This window comes from Falco peregrinus, chromosome 3, assembly GCF_023634155.1.
Source record: "Falco peregrinus isolate bFalPer1 chromosome 3, bFalPer1.pri, whole genome shotgun sequence".
Lineage (NCBI taxonomy): Eukaryota > Metazoa > Chordata > Aves > Falconiformes > Falconidae > Falco > Falco peregrinus.
The window spans coordinates 28,318,390-28,337,934 of NC_073723.1; the positions used below are offsets into that span (position 1 = coordinate 28,318,390).

General features: G+C 37.3%; 1 protein-coding gene across 3 annotated transcripts in view; it reads right to left on the reverse strand.

Moving 5' to 3' along the window:
• Positions 1-1,327: 1,327 nt before the first annotated feature.
• Positions 1,328-19,545, reverse strand: part of ATP6V1C1 (ATPase H+ transporting V1 subunit C1) — a 162,835-nt gene continuing 144,617 nt past the window's right edge. For all 3 annotated transcript variants that reach the window (XM_055800980.1, XM_055800979.1, XM_055800981.1), the window contains 12 exons: positions 19,091-19,273; positions 16,599-16,666; positions 15,341-15,426; positions 14,266-14,360; positions 9,476-9,567; positions 8,307-8,405; positions 6,740-6,808; positions 5,266-5,358; positions 5,084-5,177; positions 4,485-4,582; positions 3,155-3,281; positions 1,328-1,942 (listed from right to left, as the gene is read on the reverse strand). In XM_055800980.1, the coding sequence (XP_055656955.1) occupies positions 1,847-1,942; positions 3,155-3,281; positions 4,485-4,582; positions 5,084-5,177; positions 5,266-5,358; positions 6,740-6,808; positions 8,307-8,405; positions 9,476-9,567; positions 14,266-14,360; positions 15,341-15,426; positions 16,599-16,666; positions 19,091-19,222 (1,149 nt within the window). In that variant the 5' untranslated portion in view covers positions 19,223-19,273 and the 3' untranslated portion in view covers positions 1,328-1,846. The remainder of the gene's footprint in view (positions 1,943-3,154; positions 3,282-4,484; positions 4,583-5,083; positions 5,178-5,265; positions 5,359-6,739; positions 6,809-8,306; positions 8,406-9,475; positions 9,568-14,265; positions 14,361-15,340; positions 15,427-16,598; positions 16,667-19,090; positions 19,274-19,545) is intronic.

Genomic DNA, 19,545 nt, shown 5'->3' on the forward strand with positions numbered 1-19,545 from the left:
TAGTGCTGATGTGCAGGCACTAGGTACCTTGAACAGGGCGAAAAAAACCCAGCACAGCAGCTTGTACAGTACTTACTGGAGTCCTAAGCTTTTATACTGGACTTGTTTGTAGGAAGGCTTTGAAAACAAAATCGCTAGAGAACAAAGATGAAGAACACAGACAACAGTTTAGCCTGATTCCTTCTGTGATGAGGAAAGCAGGATTAAATGCTTCCATTGAACAAAAAACCCCCACCCCTCTTTACCAAGTAGTTTATCTCAGGTACAGTGGAAGGGATGGAGTTGGGTGATAAACAGGAAAACCCCTTCCACTTCCTCACAAATTTTAACAACCTGGTCAATAAAGCAAGCGGCTGTTATCTTCTGTAAGGAAGTGACAGCATGGGAGTGTGAGCACAACTGACCACTTGATATCACTTTTTCCCCTCTTACCCATAAAAAATAGTAAGAAGAGAAAACAAATTTTACACAGTAGTACTTTTTTTTTTTTTTATAGACTTCAGACCCCATGTCGTTATCAGTAGCTAGATACAACTCCTGCACTCAAAAGCTAGTCTTCTAATGATTAGATCTTAATGTTGACTTATCAAAGACAACAAATTCCTCAAAAGTGCTTCTGGTCCATGATTAGAGATTCTGTAATTGAAAACTCTATACTGCTTAGATTCACAGTACTGGTATTTTCAGTTAGGGACCAAATCAGAAAAAAATCCAGTGGTTACAGTACTCCAAATGCTAATTTTGACAAACCAGTGCTCCTCCAGTCTCAGTCTTACTTCAAGTCGGTTTTAAAAGGTACTGCAGTTTTTACCAAGTACTTAGCAACTGGAGTATGTAAAATACTTGTAATAGCTGTGATAACTGCTACCAAAATAAACAACCCCTCTCTATGTACATATGTTATATTCCCTGTATGGCAGAAAGGATGCAGTCAAAATTAAAAAGCGAGCACCTAATAGTGCTGTATTCAAAGCCATAAAGTAGCCTCAAGCTTCAACTGACTGAAAAAAAAAATTCAAAAAATCCCAGGTTAGCCTAGCTTGTTAGCATTCTAGGTTACTCCCATCTTGCCAATAACTGTCTTTTGTTTTCTTTAGAGTCAAAGATACAAACATGAAAAACATCTATACAAGGTTTGGTGGCCAAACAACATACTCGAGCATTTCTGCACAAAGCAAAAGAAATACCTGCAACTCTTAAAAGTATTTGTGCTGAAGTCAACTGTATTTCTGTACCACTGCATGCAGGATGCAGCATCGGCTTTACGACTTAATACATCGCCTCAGTTTAAACACAAGTATTTACAGTTATACGTGCTACAAGAAAGTGACACATTTGCACAGGTATGTTTATTTTTTTCCTGTGTTTACAGTGCTTCAACTGTAATTTTAAACCATTCAGAAAGCACAATTTCATACCAATTTTACATACTTTACATCACAGTTCAACAACGTTAACACAATTGTATCTACTAAATCAAATAAACAAAATGGCCATGAACATTTACACTATTCTTCTGTAAACAAGTTTTTTTAATAAACAATGGTAAATGTAATTAACACAGACCACCATACGAAAGAGGAATGAGCTTTTCCTTAAATAAATCACTCTGTTTATAAATATTTCAGTTCTCTCAATATACATTTACAGACATAATTGGTTAAAAGCAGATTACCTACACTGTTCTTTTTAAAGAAAACGTCTAGAGATGGACCACTGTGTGTTAAATTCACCTAACATAAGAAGCAAGCATAGGATTAGTAGAGTGTTAGAAGTATTACTGTACTTCAACCTCAATTCTGTTTGTTTACACCAACACTGAAAAGATTGTCACGTTAGGGAACTTTTACTTGAATTCCAGCAAGTTACAATCAATCTTGTAGTACACATACGGGTAGTACTCCTGCTGACTGAGGTTTAAGCCTGGAATATCCATAGTTGCCTGTAAATAAAGTTTTGAAACCAGTTATGCCCTTACAATTCAGACTCCTGTTCAGAAGTAGATGAAACATTCATATGTTTTAGAAGCAAACAGTCTAGGCAAGACTTCAGGGCTTAAATTTTCATGTTCAAGTAACCGTTCAAGCAACACACAAAGATAGAACTTTGACAAATTAATAGCAGTAGTTTTCAAAATGAAATACAAGTGCTTTTTCAAAATCCAAGTAGTTTTGTATCAGTAAATCCTCATCTGTTGCTGTAGTAAACACACTGCCACTAAATGGAAGGCTAAGTACTGCAATTATGGTTTACTACTTCTAAACAGACAGTTTATGAAAAGAATGTTACAGGGTGCTGAATGATCCAGGAAGTTACATGAAGTTCAGCATGTTTAATTTTCACCTTAATTGCCTCACATCCCCCTTCCCCAAAAAAGGCCTGGAAATACTTCGGAAAAACATCACATTAAATACAACATTAAGAAAGATTATTTTTAGCCTTTTTAAATTCAGATAAACTCATTGTATGGTCTATCTTTAGTTAATCTTTAACCAGGAAAAGCACTGCTTTTCAATACAAAACAAATTAGTAAAATAAGCCTCCCAGCAAACCAGTTTTAAACATGAAAATAACAGCTTCTACAGATGGAAAGGGTGACTCCATCTTGACATCAATTCAGCCTCCTTCAGCAGAGAAGGACAACTATGTTAACTTAAAAACAATGATAGCAATGCAACCAAAAAAAAAAAAGTTGTTTCAGTATTAAGGCCACTGTTACTGCAGACTGTGGACAACTTGTGTATTCCTTCCAGACTCAGAAAAAGACACATGGTCAAGTTCCTTAAGTCTAATTTCAGATCAAAGTTGACTTTGTTTGAATTCTTTGAGGATATGAGTATGTATGCAGTCTATAAGATATCCTCCCATCAGTAGCAAGAAAGAATGCAGTAAGAAGAAATTACATGAGACACTTATACCAGACAGCTCACCAAATGCATTGGTTGCAACTTCAAAAACCATCTACTTTGCAAAAATGTAAAATACAATTTTTATAAAAATAGGCATTTTTATAAGGAGACAATTTTCTGTACTGTAAGAGAACTATGGACAATATGGAGAAGTGTAGCTTTTTAATAATGCCAATAGACTGCTTTTTTGTTTAAACAAACTGAACCTAATATTGAAGGGGAGTAGCAGTTACAAAAATACTTACATCAATGATAGCTGCTGCACTGCTGTCAAGGTGTTTGTATAAGTCATACAAAACCTCCCTCAATTTCTTCATTGTTTTCTTATTAGGCTGAAGCAGCATTGCCTGGAAGTTAACTGGCAAACCATACCTGAGGAAGTCAAGCAGAAAACTATGAAAATGCTGAAATAAGATTTCTTTTATTATTCAGAATTTTATTTTGAGAAAGAATCCTATTGCTGAAGAGGGAGTTCTGCTCATTTTTATTTTGGCAAGACCATTCTGTTTTGTAAAAATTGTAATTCATAAGGTATCAAATAAAGGACAACTTGTTTCTTCAGGTTTTAAATAACAAAACATAAGTGTAAATGCTTTTAAAATTATTTTAAATCCTTGAGTACTTAGCACAATTCTCAAAGTTACCTGAAGTCTTGGACTGTTTCGAACATTACAATTATTTTACTTGCAAGACTTTGCTTTTGCCACTAGGCGGATAATCTAATCTCTACTCAATCCTCCTTTCTAGGTGTGCGGAAACAGTTGCTAATATTCAAATCAAGTTCAGCTTTCTTCCTTACTCAATTTTTTCATCAAAATAATCCCACAGCAGCTAAGAAACAGGCTAGATTACAAGTTAATGTGGTTGTTTTTTTTTTTCTTTTTCACCTCTGGTTGTCTCCTTTATAAACAATATTTGATATTAGTTATCAAAAAGACTAAAAAAAAACCCCTTTCCATTTTCTAAGACAGAAGTCCTTCCAACTCTAAAAAAATCCAGGTCCTTCCTTCTGCAGAACAACTACAGCTGTTCTTAAGTCAACTTAAAAACTACACTTCCGGATACATATGAAGAAAAAAGCAGCAAAGTTTTACAGTTAGAATATTCAATGGTTTAATACTGAAAAGTTTAGATGGCAAAATTCTTAGAAAGCCACATTTTAAAGAAAATGCATATATTTTAAGATGTCAAGCTATACTACTCAAAGCCTGAATACTTTTTATTCTGAACTATTCATACTTCCCACTTAAATAGAAGATACAGTAAGGTCTTCTTACAAGCACCTCAAAGCAAGCTAAGAATCAGCAGAAATGCCTTGCTGCAACTTACAGAGTACCCATAATTCCTAAAGCACTGGTGGAAAGACTATTCAAGGAGAAAGATACACAGTTATCTATCTCAAATATTCCACAGCTGGCAACAAGAGTTACTGCCATCAGCTATTCTTACTGCCTACTTCCTTGTTTCCCCCTTCCTAGAGAAGTGGCATCCACACACCTCGGTTCAGTAAACCCAAGGTAGACAAATTCATACAAAGTCTAAGAAGAAAAGCACAATTCAGGTCTACCTCATTACCTTAAAACAGATTCAACAAAAACTCGTAGTGCTTTCACATGAATCCATGCAATGAAAGCTTCACTGAAATTAACTTTCAGCCACCGAACCAGAGGGCCCTGTGAAAGGGAAGAGGGGAAAAAAATTATGTTATTCAAACTTCAGAAAAAGATCAGCACATTAAGCATGTTTGAGCAGATATTCAGATATTCAATACCTGATATACAGATATTCAATATCTGTACTATAATACAGACGACTTAGAAGGCAGAGTTCACTATGGACATAATGGCTCAAGGGTGTTTCAATACTAAGTAAAGAGAAATTTAATGAGAATTCCGTTGTCTCTTCAGTATGATTACTTCATTCAAATGCTTGTCTATTTTCAAACTTTAATATATTATCAGCTGCAACGTTAGCACTTGGTTCAACACAGTAGGAAGCATTTGTGCTACCAGGAACTCAATTATCTCTGAGCAGATTAGCTGCATAGCAGGCTGACTACCTCACGTCATCCTTGCAATGCTTTCTCAGAATCACAAGTTCATGAAATGGTAATGTAGCAATAACAAGTCTTAGATGTCTCATGTTTCTATAATGACTAGTTTATACCAACTTACAAACTGTTTCTTCTTGTCAGTTGACAGTCTATTCATTTCTTCTTTATCTGCTTTCATCTCTTCTTCATTATACTGGAAATCACGGACCATAAATCTGCAGGTGAAATTGAATAAAATCAAAAGTGGCTATCTAGAGATCCTTCAAAGCATGAGAGACAGAACACACACAAAACAAGCCTTACTTATATTCTCTGGCTTTATGCTTGAAATCATCCACCGCCTTCCTGAACAAGGTGACATTACAAAGGTAACTGTCTTGATCCTCAAAGAGTACACTACACAGAAAAAAACCAGCAGGTGTCAGAATTAATAAGGTTCAAGTCACCACAGATCTGATGTACAGTAGCTTAAGCTGTACTTTATCATTACTAGGCAAGAACAAAAACGTAGATAATCGGATGTGATTAGTTCCCAAACTAAACGCCTCGTACAGAAAGTAATTGGAACTTCAGCAACTGCTCTTAATTACTCCCTTTGTAAAGGCTGGCAGTTTCCATTTCATATTGAGAGACCTCACCACTCAGAAACACTTCATACATGTCTGTGTATTTGTTCAAGTTATAATTATTTTACAGAAAAAGGAACTAAAGCTGGTTTAATACTGAAAAGTTTGGACTACAGAATTCTTAGAAATGTGTGTTTTAAAGAAAAAGGAAAGGGATTTAAAAGAGAAAAGGACACAAATTAAAGACATAGGCTGGTAAGAAAGAGTTTCTTATGCTGTAAAGTCAACGCCTAGATTTACTATTTTATAGTTTAAGACAATACTGCTTATTTTGAGACTTCCCCTTAGGAAAAAAGTATGAAGAGATTTAGACTGTTCCTCAGTGTCAGACTGTCTTCAATACAAGCATTATCCAACAGTTTAACAAGATGCCTCTTAAGGTACCCCTAGGTCATGGTTTCCCCATAATTAAGAACTATTAGCAGATCTCCCACTAGGCTTAAGTTGATGCAACTCAAACGTGAAGTTAACCAGAAGAAGTTCAGATTTTTTAACTGGCATAAAGCTGGTAATTTTGATCTACCTGATCAAAACCCTCAGTTAAAATTAATAACACATCAATTCTCTGTGCTACACATTGACTTTACTTTCAACGCGGTTACAAAACGGCTGAAGTGGCTTAACAGTACTATCAAATCCAGGCCTCAGTCTTGCCCATCACAGACACGAAGCACCAGCTTGGTACCAAGGGGCTTTGTTAGCCCGGAAGAGGCAAGTTACTTTTCTTTGCACACAAGAAAGCCATCTACACTTTCAGGTCTTCATTTTTGAACAGCCCCAAAAAAGTATATGTAACTTGCTTCAAGTCTTCTGAAGACAGGCATAAAGCTTACAGGCTAGCAGCTAGTATTTGTTGCTGAGCGCTACCATGCACTAGCTTGAAGCTGAGTGTGCCTGGCCTGAACTAGATTAACTTTTCAATTTTTTTACTTTCCCCACCTAAGTTAGTTTGATAATTCTGTTAACCCTAGAGTATAAGTTCCTTTGAATCCTTCCTCAACCACAACAAAATTATTTGATCAGATAAAACCATAAAGCTAGACATTCTGACAAGTGTTTGACCAATCACTAAAATTCAAAGTCACTACAGATAAAGAACACTTCCAAAATACAGCACATACAAATATGAGATGTAGCATTTAACAACTTACTTGCTGGAACGTGGTACAACCATCTCTGCTAGAGTTTCATATTGCTTAACCCAGTCGTTATAATTTAACCTACAGAACACACGGGTTATGGTTAGACTTTCAGTACTGCAGTAAGAAATCTTAAATTAATGGATCAAGTTTTTCCAATAACACTGAATGACTAAAAACATTTAATCACCACCTACACCAAACAGGTGTAGGTTGTCAGAATTACACAAGACATCAGGGACAGTCCTCGTGCTGGTTTTATAGTCTATTTAGCAATAATCTTAATGATAGCAAAAGTAACATACTTTATCTTCAGTCTTCATATAAGTTTACAAGCATGAAATTTTTGAACTCGAAGAACGGTGAAATTATATTAGTCATCATTAAGTGCAGGGGACCAAGTGGACTTAACTGTCTAGGTTTATCAGAAACTCCTTGTATAACTCTGCTCTTCTGAGTTACTAACAGGAAAACTTTTCCCACAATTAAAGATGGGTTCCCCAAAGTCCTGCATTTGTCTGAAGGACTGAGAATGTTGAAAGCCCTGCCTTTCTGTAGTTGGTGGCGAAGAGGTTCCACCCTTTCAACACCAAAACAAAGTCAAAGGTAAAATAACAGTTGAGATACACTAACCACCTGTTTTCTGCTAAACCAGGGTTCCTCAAACTTTTTAACCAGGGGGCCGGCGCGCGGGTGAAGTGGCAGGCAGTCATCTGCGGCTGCTTGGTTTCCCCCCCAACCCCCGGCGGGGGGGTCTGTAAATACCGGGGCTGGATTGAGGACCCTGGGGGGCCGTATGCAGCCCGCAGGCCGTAGTTTGAGGACTCCTGTGCTAAAGCCACTGCAAAACTGTTTTGCCTTCATGTGACAAACAGCCTACCGGCCATCTTCACAAGTTAGAAGCTTTCTTTGTTCACAGCTCCAAAAAGACAGTCTAGTGCCATTTTCTCATTTTACAATAGTCTTCAGGACATCTGCATCACCATTTTCCTTGGCCAGGGGAAAAGGTGGGGTTTTTTTGTTTAAACATTTCAGACAGGAACAACCTGTACCCCAAAAAACCTCTGACATGACATAAGCAGTGTTCCACTGGTAGAGACTTACCTAAGTAAAAAAACCAGTGTTCTAGTAATCTGAAAAAGCACAGAGCAAAGCAGTAAAGAGTTCACTTTGCTCACTAAGGGCTGAAAACCAGCATAGTCCTAACAAGGATAATTAAATCATTAAGCCTTCTAATGTAAAACAAGTCATGTTTTTGCTCAGTACTTACTATTTTTGTAAGTAACTTCTGCAACATGACTAGTCACCAACTAATATTAGAGATATAAATCTAATCTCCAGTTACTTAAAGAAATTCACGAGCACTCAGCATTTCTTATGATGAGTTCCCATGAACAATGGAACACAGGCACCCAGGCTCATTTGCCTCTACTAACCATTCAAACGTTTGTGTTTGTTCATCCAAGAAAACTCCAAATAAATTTTGATGCCCTTTCTTAAATTTTACAAGGTTGTGGGATCTCTCATTTGATTCAAATTTCTGGTTTTATTCTGCTCTTAGGACAGACAATAAACTTACTTCGGAACAATCACTAATAACGTGACCAAATATTCTGAATCGAGTACAAAGTCCTCTTTCTTTACAATATCAGCCAGACTTCTGGTTAGCAAGCTTCCCCTGCAGAAAAACAAAGATAACCAGAGTAAATACATATTTAAGAACTGAATTAATCTGGACAACATTTTCTAAAATGTATTTTACCTAAGCATTTGCTATTAGCAGAGCAAACAAAACATCCTCATACGTATTTCAAATCTTACTGTCTAAAGTCACTGAAAGTTTTTATCAGTAGCTCCACTGCTGTGCGCCATTTCCATATTCCCAATACCTCACTCATTTAAGAAGCCTTTTAAACTCTCTTAAAAAGCGCTTTAAAAACACAACAACCATTAAAATCATTAATTGTGAAGACTAGTATATGGAACCCAACTTACAACTAACCTACTACAGACCTACATACAGAACCTCAATAAAAATCCAAAGCAGCTTGTTACCTCATATTCACAAAAGACTAAGAAAATACACAGATTTAATAGGGCTTAGCTGACAAATTACCATGGCTTAACACATAACTTATGGCTCACTCATAAAACGGCTATCATCAGTATGACCCATGGCTCTGAATCGGCCAGCAGGCTCGTACCATTAACCGTAATGGTAGGGTTGGGTCAAATTAATCAACCATATTTGCGCAAACTACTGTACGTCCACTGGATTTCAGATAATCATCACAGGTACGTGACAAGACAGCATGCAGTCCTTGTTTAATTTATTATCTGCATGTATGCAACAGCTGTCTCTGCTGGTTAATTCTGAGGGAAGAAATCCAGTAATATTGACATGCCTGAAACATAAATTGCAGAAAAGGGAAAGATTACCTTGTTTAGACAGACACTGAAGTAGTAGTGTTACGCACGATTTTAACAGCAAGCTTCTCTCAAAAGCTCCAGCAATTTGTACTATTTGTACATGCTTTTGTGTATTTCATATTTGCTTATCAATCACAAGCGAGCTATTACCAACAAGACAGCTGGTAATAAACGTGCTTTTATGACAGCTGCTATTCAAGATTGATAAACACCTTAAAAATACATCAAGCTTAGAGCTTGTCCCTCTTCACGCATTACTAAGTTTTCATGGGTAGATAACTTTCCTATGCTACATTAGCAAAAAACAACATGACTTACGCATTCTTTCTTTCCAGATTCTGAAGGTTCCCTTTCAGATTATTGTATGCTGAGGCTCTTGCTTTTAGATCATTGTCAATCTGGTTTACTCCCTTGAAGACAGAAAAGTAACAGTATCTCAAGAACTAGAATAGTTTTAAAATGATTTCTTAATTTCAAAGCTTAGATCTGCCAAGAAGAACTTAATAAAAAATACACAAGTTAAAATGCTTATTTCTCTAGTGTTTGACAAACTTCACTCAAAACTCAGAAAACTCTAATATGTAGAATTCCTTTAAGGGAAAATCAGCCAACAATAGAAATTACACATCCTCTTCTGGCATCAGCTGGACACACTACTGCACCCAGCTGTACACTTGTGAACACTGGGTACCATTTCCTCCAGCTGTTACCTCACTTCTCATTATACTTTTCCTCTCAGAGTTTCAGTGACAAGAATGATGGTACAGTTTTGAGCAGCAAATCAAGAATTAAGTAACCCAAGCATTATTGCTTTGCATCATCTACAACAGGGGTCCTCAAACTTTTTAACCAGGGGGCCGGTGCGCGGATGAAGTGGCAGGCTGCTTGGTTCCCCCCCCCCGCAACCCCCGGCGGGGGGTGGGGGTGGGGGGGGGGGTGGGGGGCGGGCAGGGGTGTCTGTAAATACCAGGGGCTGAATTGAGGACCCTGGGGAGCCGTATCTGGCCTGCGGGCCATAGTTTGAGGACCCCTGATCTACAACTTCAAAAGAAACCGTTGCACTGTCTTTGCCCGTTGCAGTTTGCACCTTTTCTTGAGATGAATAGCCTTGGTCAAAGACAGATTATCAACTAAATGCATCATCTCTTCATTCCAAGTGGCTGTTACTATTTACAGTTCTAAATATTACCACAATTATGTCTTTTTTTTTTTTTTCCCAGAGCTACTTCCCATTTCATATGTTTGCAAAGGAAAATACAATAAATTATATCACCATCTCCCTTCACAAAGTCATCTTTTATGCTGCTGTTTTACATTGGCAGCGGCTCACAACTATAAAGGAAAAATCTGTTTTATAGAGACTTTCTTCATTTAGTAAAAATTTATGTATTTTGGAATGTGTGAAGTTCCATTGGGCCAGTTCCAGGGTAGACAGATAAACAACATTTCAGACTTGAATACAATTTCAAACAATAAAAACATCTGTCTAATCAAGTAGAGGCAGCATTCTACATTTACTGTCACAGCAGCCTTCAATCATCTTTCAAACTTTCATATCAAAGTCCCAACTACTTTACTGTTTAGACTCAGATTCTGATATTCAGCTTGCCATTGCTGTTTAAGTAAGCCATTCCCTCCCAAATTCATCATCGCCCTGGATTAATTAGCATGATTATCACAAATGATTCATTCCCAGCTAGGTAAACTTGGAAGCAAGTGTAAGAACAAAAAACCAAATAAAGCAACTAACAGGTCTTAAACATCCGATCATACTGTTTTTAAGGTGCACCTCATACAAGGAAGCATTTTGAAAATCAATACATTCAGTAACAGTTGGATAACTAAAAGAATGTGCTACAGCATTGGTCTGGCATCGTAATCCTGCTACTCCCTCCTTCACTGCCTCCTCACTATGGTATGTAGGCACAAGCATACAAAAATTCCCTGGGACAAGTATACGAACACAATCAAGGGACTCGCCCTTTATTTGGGCATAGGCCATTGACAAAACAATTTGTTTGCACAGAACACTTCAACTGGGGATCCAGATATGATTTTATTTCAACAAATTAAGTCTCTCAAAAGCAATATCACTTAGTTATATAGTGAACTTGTTTATAGTAACACAAAAGTTTACTTGTCTGTAGTAAGAAATTCTGAGTCTTTAAAAGCCTGAACATGAAGTTTCATTTGGCAACACGTTAATGGCTTGCACCCTTTACAGATACAGCAATGTTTTAGACAAAATGCCCTGAAAATAAGACAATTTATTTTTAAACAGATGAGTATTTAAGGTTGTTTAATAACTTTGACTGATATAACCTTTAGCAAAGCATGTGGCACTTCAGCAGGCATCACAAAGCACACACTCATTAAAATTTTTGTACACTACGAGAAGTGGCACTTTTTTTGTTGTTTTTACAGCTCAAAGACAGCATTAAGGGAAAAATTAATCAGAAGCTATTAAGACAGTAACTTTTTGCATTTGGACTTTTTCCCAGACCAACAACTCTCCCTTCTGCCTTTTCCAAGGATCCAAACTTTCAACAACAGCCTAACTATGCATTGCTTAATGACAAAAAGCAAAATCCACTGATACCAAACACTGCTTTTACAAACTAGTTCCATTCATCATTTCCTAATTGTCAATACTCTAATTGCTCTCATTTGTAAAGTCAGTAGCCTTTTAAAAGACAACTGCTTAGACAAAAGCCAGTTCCTGCTGCACTGACTGGAGTCTACCATAAACAAGAATGAGCTTTGCATCCTATTAAAATGTTAGAGAACGCAGAGCTGCAAACCCCAGTGTCACAGCAGGGCTCTTGGAAATACTGCCAAATGAAGCGGCAATACAAACTTCCTTTTAGTAGCAGAATTGGTGGATAACTCATAAACATCACTGCAAAATGAGGCAGACTCATGACATTGCTAAAGAAAGTATCACTCTAACATAATGGGCCTATTTCCACACATCCCAAAACGCAGAAATTTAAACCACTTACAGAGCCATCAGCAATATACAAGCATCTTCTTGTAACTATACAACTGAGCTGTTGCACTTTAGCAGACAGCTGGGTTCCTGGAAATGTTGGACTAGGCCATTAAGGGTATTGAGGTTGTCTCCTTGCGTAACAGTCTTACGACTATAATTTCAAACACAAAGAATGACTAGATTAAGTGACAGCTCTCACATGGCACAGACACCATTTTCGAGGTCTTCAGTATTGACACTGGGTTTCACAACACTTCTGAAAGTTAAAAGCTAAAACCACTTGATGGATAGTTTCAGTAGATTTCCTTTTATATTGTTTCCAACACTGCTATAATTTTCCTTAACTGACAGACTTCCCTATTGCAGTTGCCATTACTCTCATTTTGGCAGACATCAGAATCTGCTGCTGTAGTGAGTGAGGAGAATGTAAAACCATACAGGAAAAGTAGTATCTTGTGATATGACAAGCTTTTCAAGTTATTTTAACATCAATGTTTCAAGAAGCTTCACGGATTTTAATTAATGTGGCTTATAAATTTTCCTGTATCTTCATGTTTAACCACATGCCAAAGTGCAGATGTTAACTATGTCAGGACTCTGCTTTGAGACAAAACTCGTTCAAGTCCTGCGACATTATCTCTTAGGGGTCACTCTTACAAGCATATAAGGCAATTTCAGTCATCTCCCTTCTCTTCTCCACTTTATGGACACACATCTGTGGCTCATAATTGAAAACATTTTTCAAACTATCTGAAATTAGATTAATTACATAGGTATCCCTGAAGCTGTCTGTATAGAAGACAGGTACAGCTAAACATGCAGAGAAATGGAAACCCTCAAACAAGATGATTCAGGCACACCTGTTCCTCTGCATTTAGTATCCAGTCTAGTAACACAAAAAGGTCCCTAAAGCAGATTAAGTTAAATAATTGGCTTACATTCTTCAAGTTCTGGTTCTGGAGTACAACTTTGCTGTGAGCAGACGGTTTATGCAGCAAACTCCAGAACACAAGATAGCATGCATTGAATCCTTGACAGTATTTCAATAAAGGACATATTCCTTCATGTTGTTTGTTGCTTTTTTCAACAAACTTAATTGCTACAAAACCAAGTTCTATACTATGGCAACAGGTAAGCTCCAAAAATGAGGCAAAACACAGCTGAAGATGTTCCCCCCGCCACCCCCCTTTTAATTCAGTCATGTATTAAGATTTTGTAATCTCTGCAAAAAAATTAAACTAATAGTTTCAGGAAAGAAACTAATATCTAGAGAACCTACAGTTACAGCAAAGCATGAGTCTGCCAGCACTTACCCCCATTCCCACCCTGATTATAGTTCCCACATACCCAGCACCAAAAACTATCTCTATAGGTACCCGAAGCAGCTGGTTTTTTTTCCTGGGTTTTGTATTTTATTGACACAGATAATTCCAAAAGCCAGTTTGCAGATTACAGAAAAGAAAAAAAAAAAACCCAAACAACTGAAAAAGTTTGGAAGACGTTAAAGCAAGGGTAGCTTACAGAGAACTCTTTCACTGTTTGAATACAGCAAGTCACTGCTGAGGACCCTATCTATGCTCACAGCAAGTACAAAACAAATTAAACCCCTGAAGTGAAAAAAACTTTACCAAGGTAAAGACAAGGGGAAAATCCATGACAACACTCAAATGAGCCTTCCTTCACCTAACACTGAAGGCTTATTTTTCCCCCCTCACAACTGAGCGCCATAGCTTTCAGACGGTAGGTTTGTTCCCTGGTTCACTGCTAGTAGCCCACAAAGTTTGAAAACATCAGACAAATGGCATGTCAGTACAGCAAGACTTAAATGTAAGTGACATTATCTGGTAGTTATGTATTTGTTAACTCAGCTATCTCAGGAAACAAAAATGGGCAAAGACAGCATGATGGCCTTCAGGGAACACTCTCCAAATCCTATCCCCATCCTAATACACCCTTTGGTTACTAAAACACAGACACTGCCACCAGGTTCACTACTATTGTTACCAAAGCCACATGAACTTAACAAAAAATAGACAAATAGCTTTGAGTACCAAGTTTTGTGCATAAGTATCTCAAGTTCAAGCATAAAAGTTTTACAAAAACCAAACTACCTTACCTTTGCAATAATTTCTGAAATATTCTTCAAGGATTGCTTGATTGGGTATTTGGCCATATCCCACTGGAACCTTGTTATATAGGTGACCAAGTCAACTAAAATTTTAAAGAACAATTTTGTTAAGATAGACTATAGACTGATGTATTATTTTCCATGTAGTATTGCTGTAACAGAAGAGAACTGTAACAGATTGTGGACCTTCACATGTATGGACCCTGTTGCTTAAGAAATTTGAAAATTAGCAATCAAGTTATCTGTGACCTCTGCCTTCAGATATTGGTTTCTCCATGTCTGTAAACCCTAAACGATATTTACTATTATGTCAATGATGGCTGGGTAAGTACAGACAAGACCAACTATTTTTTGCTGTGTTTGAAAAAAGGGTGGGAGAAGGAAGTGTTACAACAGGGGAAAAAAGGCTGCAAAGATTATGTGGGTCATCTGAAGCAACAGTTTTGTAAAGCCGTCTATGAGAAAGACTACTCCAAGCTCCTCTTTAAGAATAACCGTGTTAATTAGGACCACTGCACTTGTTTTCATGTTAATCCACTCATTTAAGCCCCTCTTGCACCAACACAAGTTGTGTTAAATTTTATGAAATGACTTTGAAAACAAAATATTGATTTAGAGACCAGTGCAACTCTCTACTATAACAAATGAACAAGTATTTCCATGAAACAACTAGTTTTATGAAGACATTTTATCACAATTTGAGAACTGAGTATTCCAACAAAGCTTACATAAAATCATACCTATTCAGATGACAGACAAATACAAAGAATGCTTACAGTGATCAGTAACAGTAATTTTTATGTTCCACCAGAGGCCAGTGATGACAAAATACAGCCCGAAAGTATCAAAATGTTTCTGTTGAGTATTTAACATGTAGATCTAATTTCCTGCCATTCTGAATTCTACAATTTTTCATGAGTCACTTGCCCTGAAACAAAAAGTACTTCCATGTCTAAACTAGGCTTTCAGAACATCATACAGAGAAGCAGCACTCAGTATATTTCAGGATCACTGCCTTTCCTCCTGCACTTTTGGGATACACATATCATGGTTAACACTTTACCTCCATTAGCCAGAAGATTCTCCTGCACTTTATCTTTACTGTCTTCTAGAACATCAGCCATATACTGGGCCACTTTCTTTACAACACTGAAAAATGAAAGATAGAAGATATGAAAAAAAGAAATGGAAAAAACCCTGCCATTTTGAGAAATACCATTTATGAAACTGATCTGAAATTGCCTGAGATTGGATCAAAAAAGGAAGAGTTGATTGCATTACACGCAAGCTTTCCAAGAGCACAAACCTGGCTCAGTATCTGACGGAGAGCAACTTCTCAAACACATGCCAGAACTTTATTTAAATCCTTCTCTAGTGTTGCTACTCATCAGTTCTCAACAAGGTGAGGCTACTTCCCTTGCCTCCAGGTAACAGTGGTTGACCCCAGGTGTAATCTCACTATATTGCAACCCTTTTTTGAAGTCTGCAGTACTTTCAAAATCTTAACTCCTTTCCAAAAAATAGATAGCAAGGTAGAAATCACCAAGAATCCAGATTAAACACAAAGCAACCATGACAATGAAACACCAGAGATAACGGAAGAGCTACGGAGAAACCCTAGCCTTAAGCCCTCTTAAGGAGAGATCTAAGATCTGACACTCAAGACCTGCCTTCCTCACTAGAAAAGATATGTTTAATACTACTCACATGTGCCATGCCAAATAGTCTCCTTTTCTATCTAAACCCAGCTACTTAACACTTCTCTCCTTGAAACAGAAGATGGCTCCACAAGTTCTGGTTATGTGAAAATTTTTTAAACTTGCTCAAAATCACTTTCAAAGGACCATCAGTTTCTTCAAAATTAATAGGTTTTGCCTTTCAATATAAATACTGTTTAATCATCTCTGTAGATTAGGAAACAATGTGGTTACCTTCTCAAAGTCTGTAAATAGCACTACAACTTGCTAAAAGAACAGTTTTTACTCCATTTCATCATCAATTCCTGCAGCTGTCAGGCCCAATTCGCAACAGCTCTCCAAGACCCAGCAGCACAGAGCACTACTACAGGGAGAACCACCCTTCATCAATGCATAATGTTCCACTATTCCACATGAAATTCAGATTTGATTTTTTTTCAAGTACAGATATAGGAAAAAGAGCTGCTTAGCTTTCTGAAATCTTAGCTTGCTCACTGTCTGCAGAGGATCACTACAAAACACAAAAAAGCTGGAAGCTGGAAATAACCTGTATATTATTAGGACTCAGCAAACCATCACATCATTATTTTAATATTTTGTATGCTAGTGAAAATAAATTATTACCCTTCCACAAAAGCATCCAATTTGGCCAGCTCATCTGACAAACCAACCAAAACATCCAGTGTGCCAACCTAGAAGGAAAGAAAAATGCATCGGAAATCGCATATAAACCTAGAAAGATTAACCAAATGACAATAAAAGCTAACTCTTTTGAACAGGTAGCTTTGCAGAACTACATAAAATGTTGTACTCTAAGATTTCAGACTTGATGATTTAACAAAGTCAGACTGTTTCGTTTGCTAAAGATACCCCTAAAGCAGCACTGTATCAGATCTAACTCACTCCGGTGCAGTTTCAGTCCTGCATTCCAGCCATCCAAAACATGTTAAAACAACTTTTACATTCCGAATTGGCTGCACTTCCCAGAAGTAACTTGCTTCAGTACTTCAGCATTTGATTTACTACTTTAGATCAAATCTGTAGTTTCTGTAATCAGGTATCTTAGTGCTGGAGGCAACCAGAACATTAAAAACTTTGAAGATAAAAAGAGTACTGCAGCAGTCAGACTAACAGAAGTCTGGACTTTTTGCATCTGGAGTAATGGAGTATCTGGTGTGCCTACAAGCTTTCACTCTTTATTCCTTCCCCTCCAGAAAACATTTTCTTCCCTAATTTCATGTAATAATCTAGAGCAACACATATAACTTTCTGGGGCCAGGGATGACACTTACCATTTTAGACATTTTTAAATTACACAAATTCAAACATGAAAATTACAGCACAGTAAAATACTCTGTTTAGCTCTTTCATAAACAAGTCTCAAATAGGTCTAAGACATCAAAAAAAGCGAAAACAGTATAGCTATCCTCAAGTTAAACAGCCAAAGGGTGATTATTTTTAAGCAGGTCACATAGTAAGTGGTTTTGGTTCTCTCCAAGTACTTCAATGTTTTGTTCATTCTGTGCAATGGAAGTTGGAGATACCTCCAAAAAGACAACTCTTCTTACCTTTAATATTTTAGCTACTAGTTTGTATTTCTTGCTGATCTATTATTAGGCATAAGTGAATCTTCTATCTAGACAAGATGCCATTAACATTATTTTTAGTGTAGCATTTTTGTTCTATGTATTTGACCACTCAACTTTACGTGATTCCTGTTCTCTAGCCTTGAAGCAGAAAGGAGCACATTAAGTATCGTCACAACCAAATCACCTTCCATGCCCCACCTTCTTCGGAGCTATACGCAGAACAAGGAAGCTAATGTTTTGACTAGTCACAAGCCACAGGGCAAGTAAGTCTTAAGCAATAAGGTTGCTGTTCAACAGAGACTAAATCACTGAGTTTCAATGAGTTTTAGCTAAAGGATCTCACTCCTTAAACCAGTTTTACCAGGTCCACAGAAGCCAGACTATTTTCCATCGTATTTAAAGTATACTCAGCTTCTGCCCGTCTTAGGAAGTAGACTAGAAACAAAACCAATCATTTATAACCCTAACCAGCCGCATCAGTTTTCAGTGATAACTCTTCTAAATGCTGTAGGCACCCTACAGTTTGAAAGCCATCCTGACTCATGTTTAAGGATGTCCTGGGAGAAGACAGACATTTCTTGTGATCTTTCTTCTTATCTCTTCTAGTACATCTCCTGAAATAAGTCAGGACAGCCTAAAAGTGAACGTAAGTTATGGCAGTTGGAAGACCCTCTTAAAAGACACACTGAAGCACTTTTTGCCCCGGGCTCGTTCCTTAGCAGAGACAGGAACAAGGCATCACGCCATGTGAACTTGATCCGTCCTGTAGACAGACTGGTAGCATTTTTTTCCTCTTCATTTTGATAAGCTTCGATGAGCTTTCACTCAGTTAAACTGAGCTCACAATTCTTGTTCAAGAAACATTTCAATGACAGGATAGACCTTTTCTTAATGAATACACTGACTCATAACTTTTCTATAACCTGATAATTGTATTAATCTGCTTTCAGATTTTATATGTGTTTGCTTCTCACAGTAACAGTTCAAACCGTTTTCTTTCCATTTTCTGTAACACGTATTAGCAGGTCAAACCGGAACGCTCAGCTAGACACATCCACTATTCTAACAAAAGAATGTTACTCCTGGACAGGGAAAGGCAGCAGCTGTTTGATCAACCCCTGTATTTTAAATTGAGCTTTTTCACTGCATCTCAGCCAGAAAAGGAGCAGACAATTCAGAAGTAAAACCAAACAAAACAAAAAAACAAAGGAAACCATATAATCTGAATACTGGGATCACAAGTCTCCATTTTGTTCTAATTTTCTTACTCAGCTAACTGCTATAATCCTTGGGAAAAAATCTGCTGTATTAGCTCACTGAACATTTAAAACTTATAGAGTGAATAATTTTTTAACACAGAATTTCAGAAAAAAGATAACTTGTCTAAATTATTTTTTTATCCATACAACCATCAAAAGAAATCAGCTGTTCTCTCTAAAACATCTGCAAGTATTCCCCATCTACAGTTTTCATCTAAAGAAACAAAGTGAAACACACTTCTTAGGACATGATATGGGGCCTATGTACCTTCAAGTCCGGAATATTGAACTTTGAATTAGTAGAAAGATTGTTATTTTTTGTAGTTGCTGCATGTAGTTTCTCCCATGTCTGTTGACAGGTTTTTTCCCCAGGAGCAGAAATCAGCCAAAACTCAGTCATTTTTCTGTCTTTATCTTGACGCTTTCTGCTTCTGAAGATAGAGGGAAGATGCTAGTAGAAGGGAAGGGGGGGGGGGGGGGGGGGGGGTGAAGAAAGAACATCTGCCATTAGTTCAGGATTCAAAGCTTTGCCTGAAGAAAAACATCTCATTCCATGTCATTAACGTGCCGTTCCAGCCACTGTAACAGATTTTACCAAGAATATCACATGGTTCCAAATTATTTTTTTTCCTGTCTTTCAAATCACATTTGCACAGTTGCAAAGTCTTTTTAAACCACCCATCCTGAAAGTCAAAGTGGGCTGAGTGTGCAGCACCAGCATCT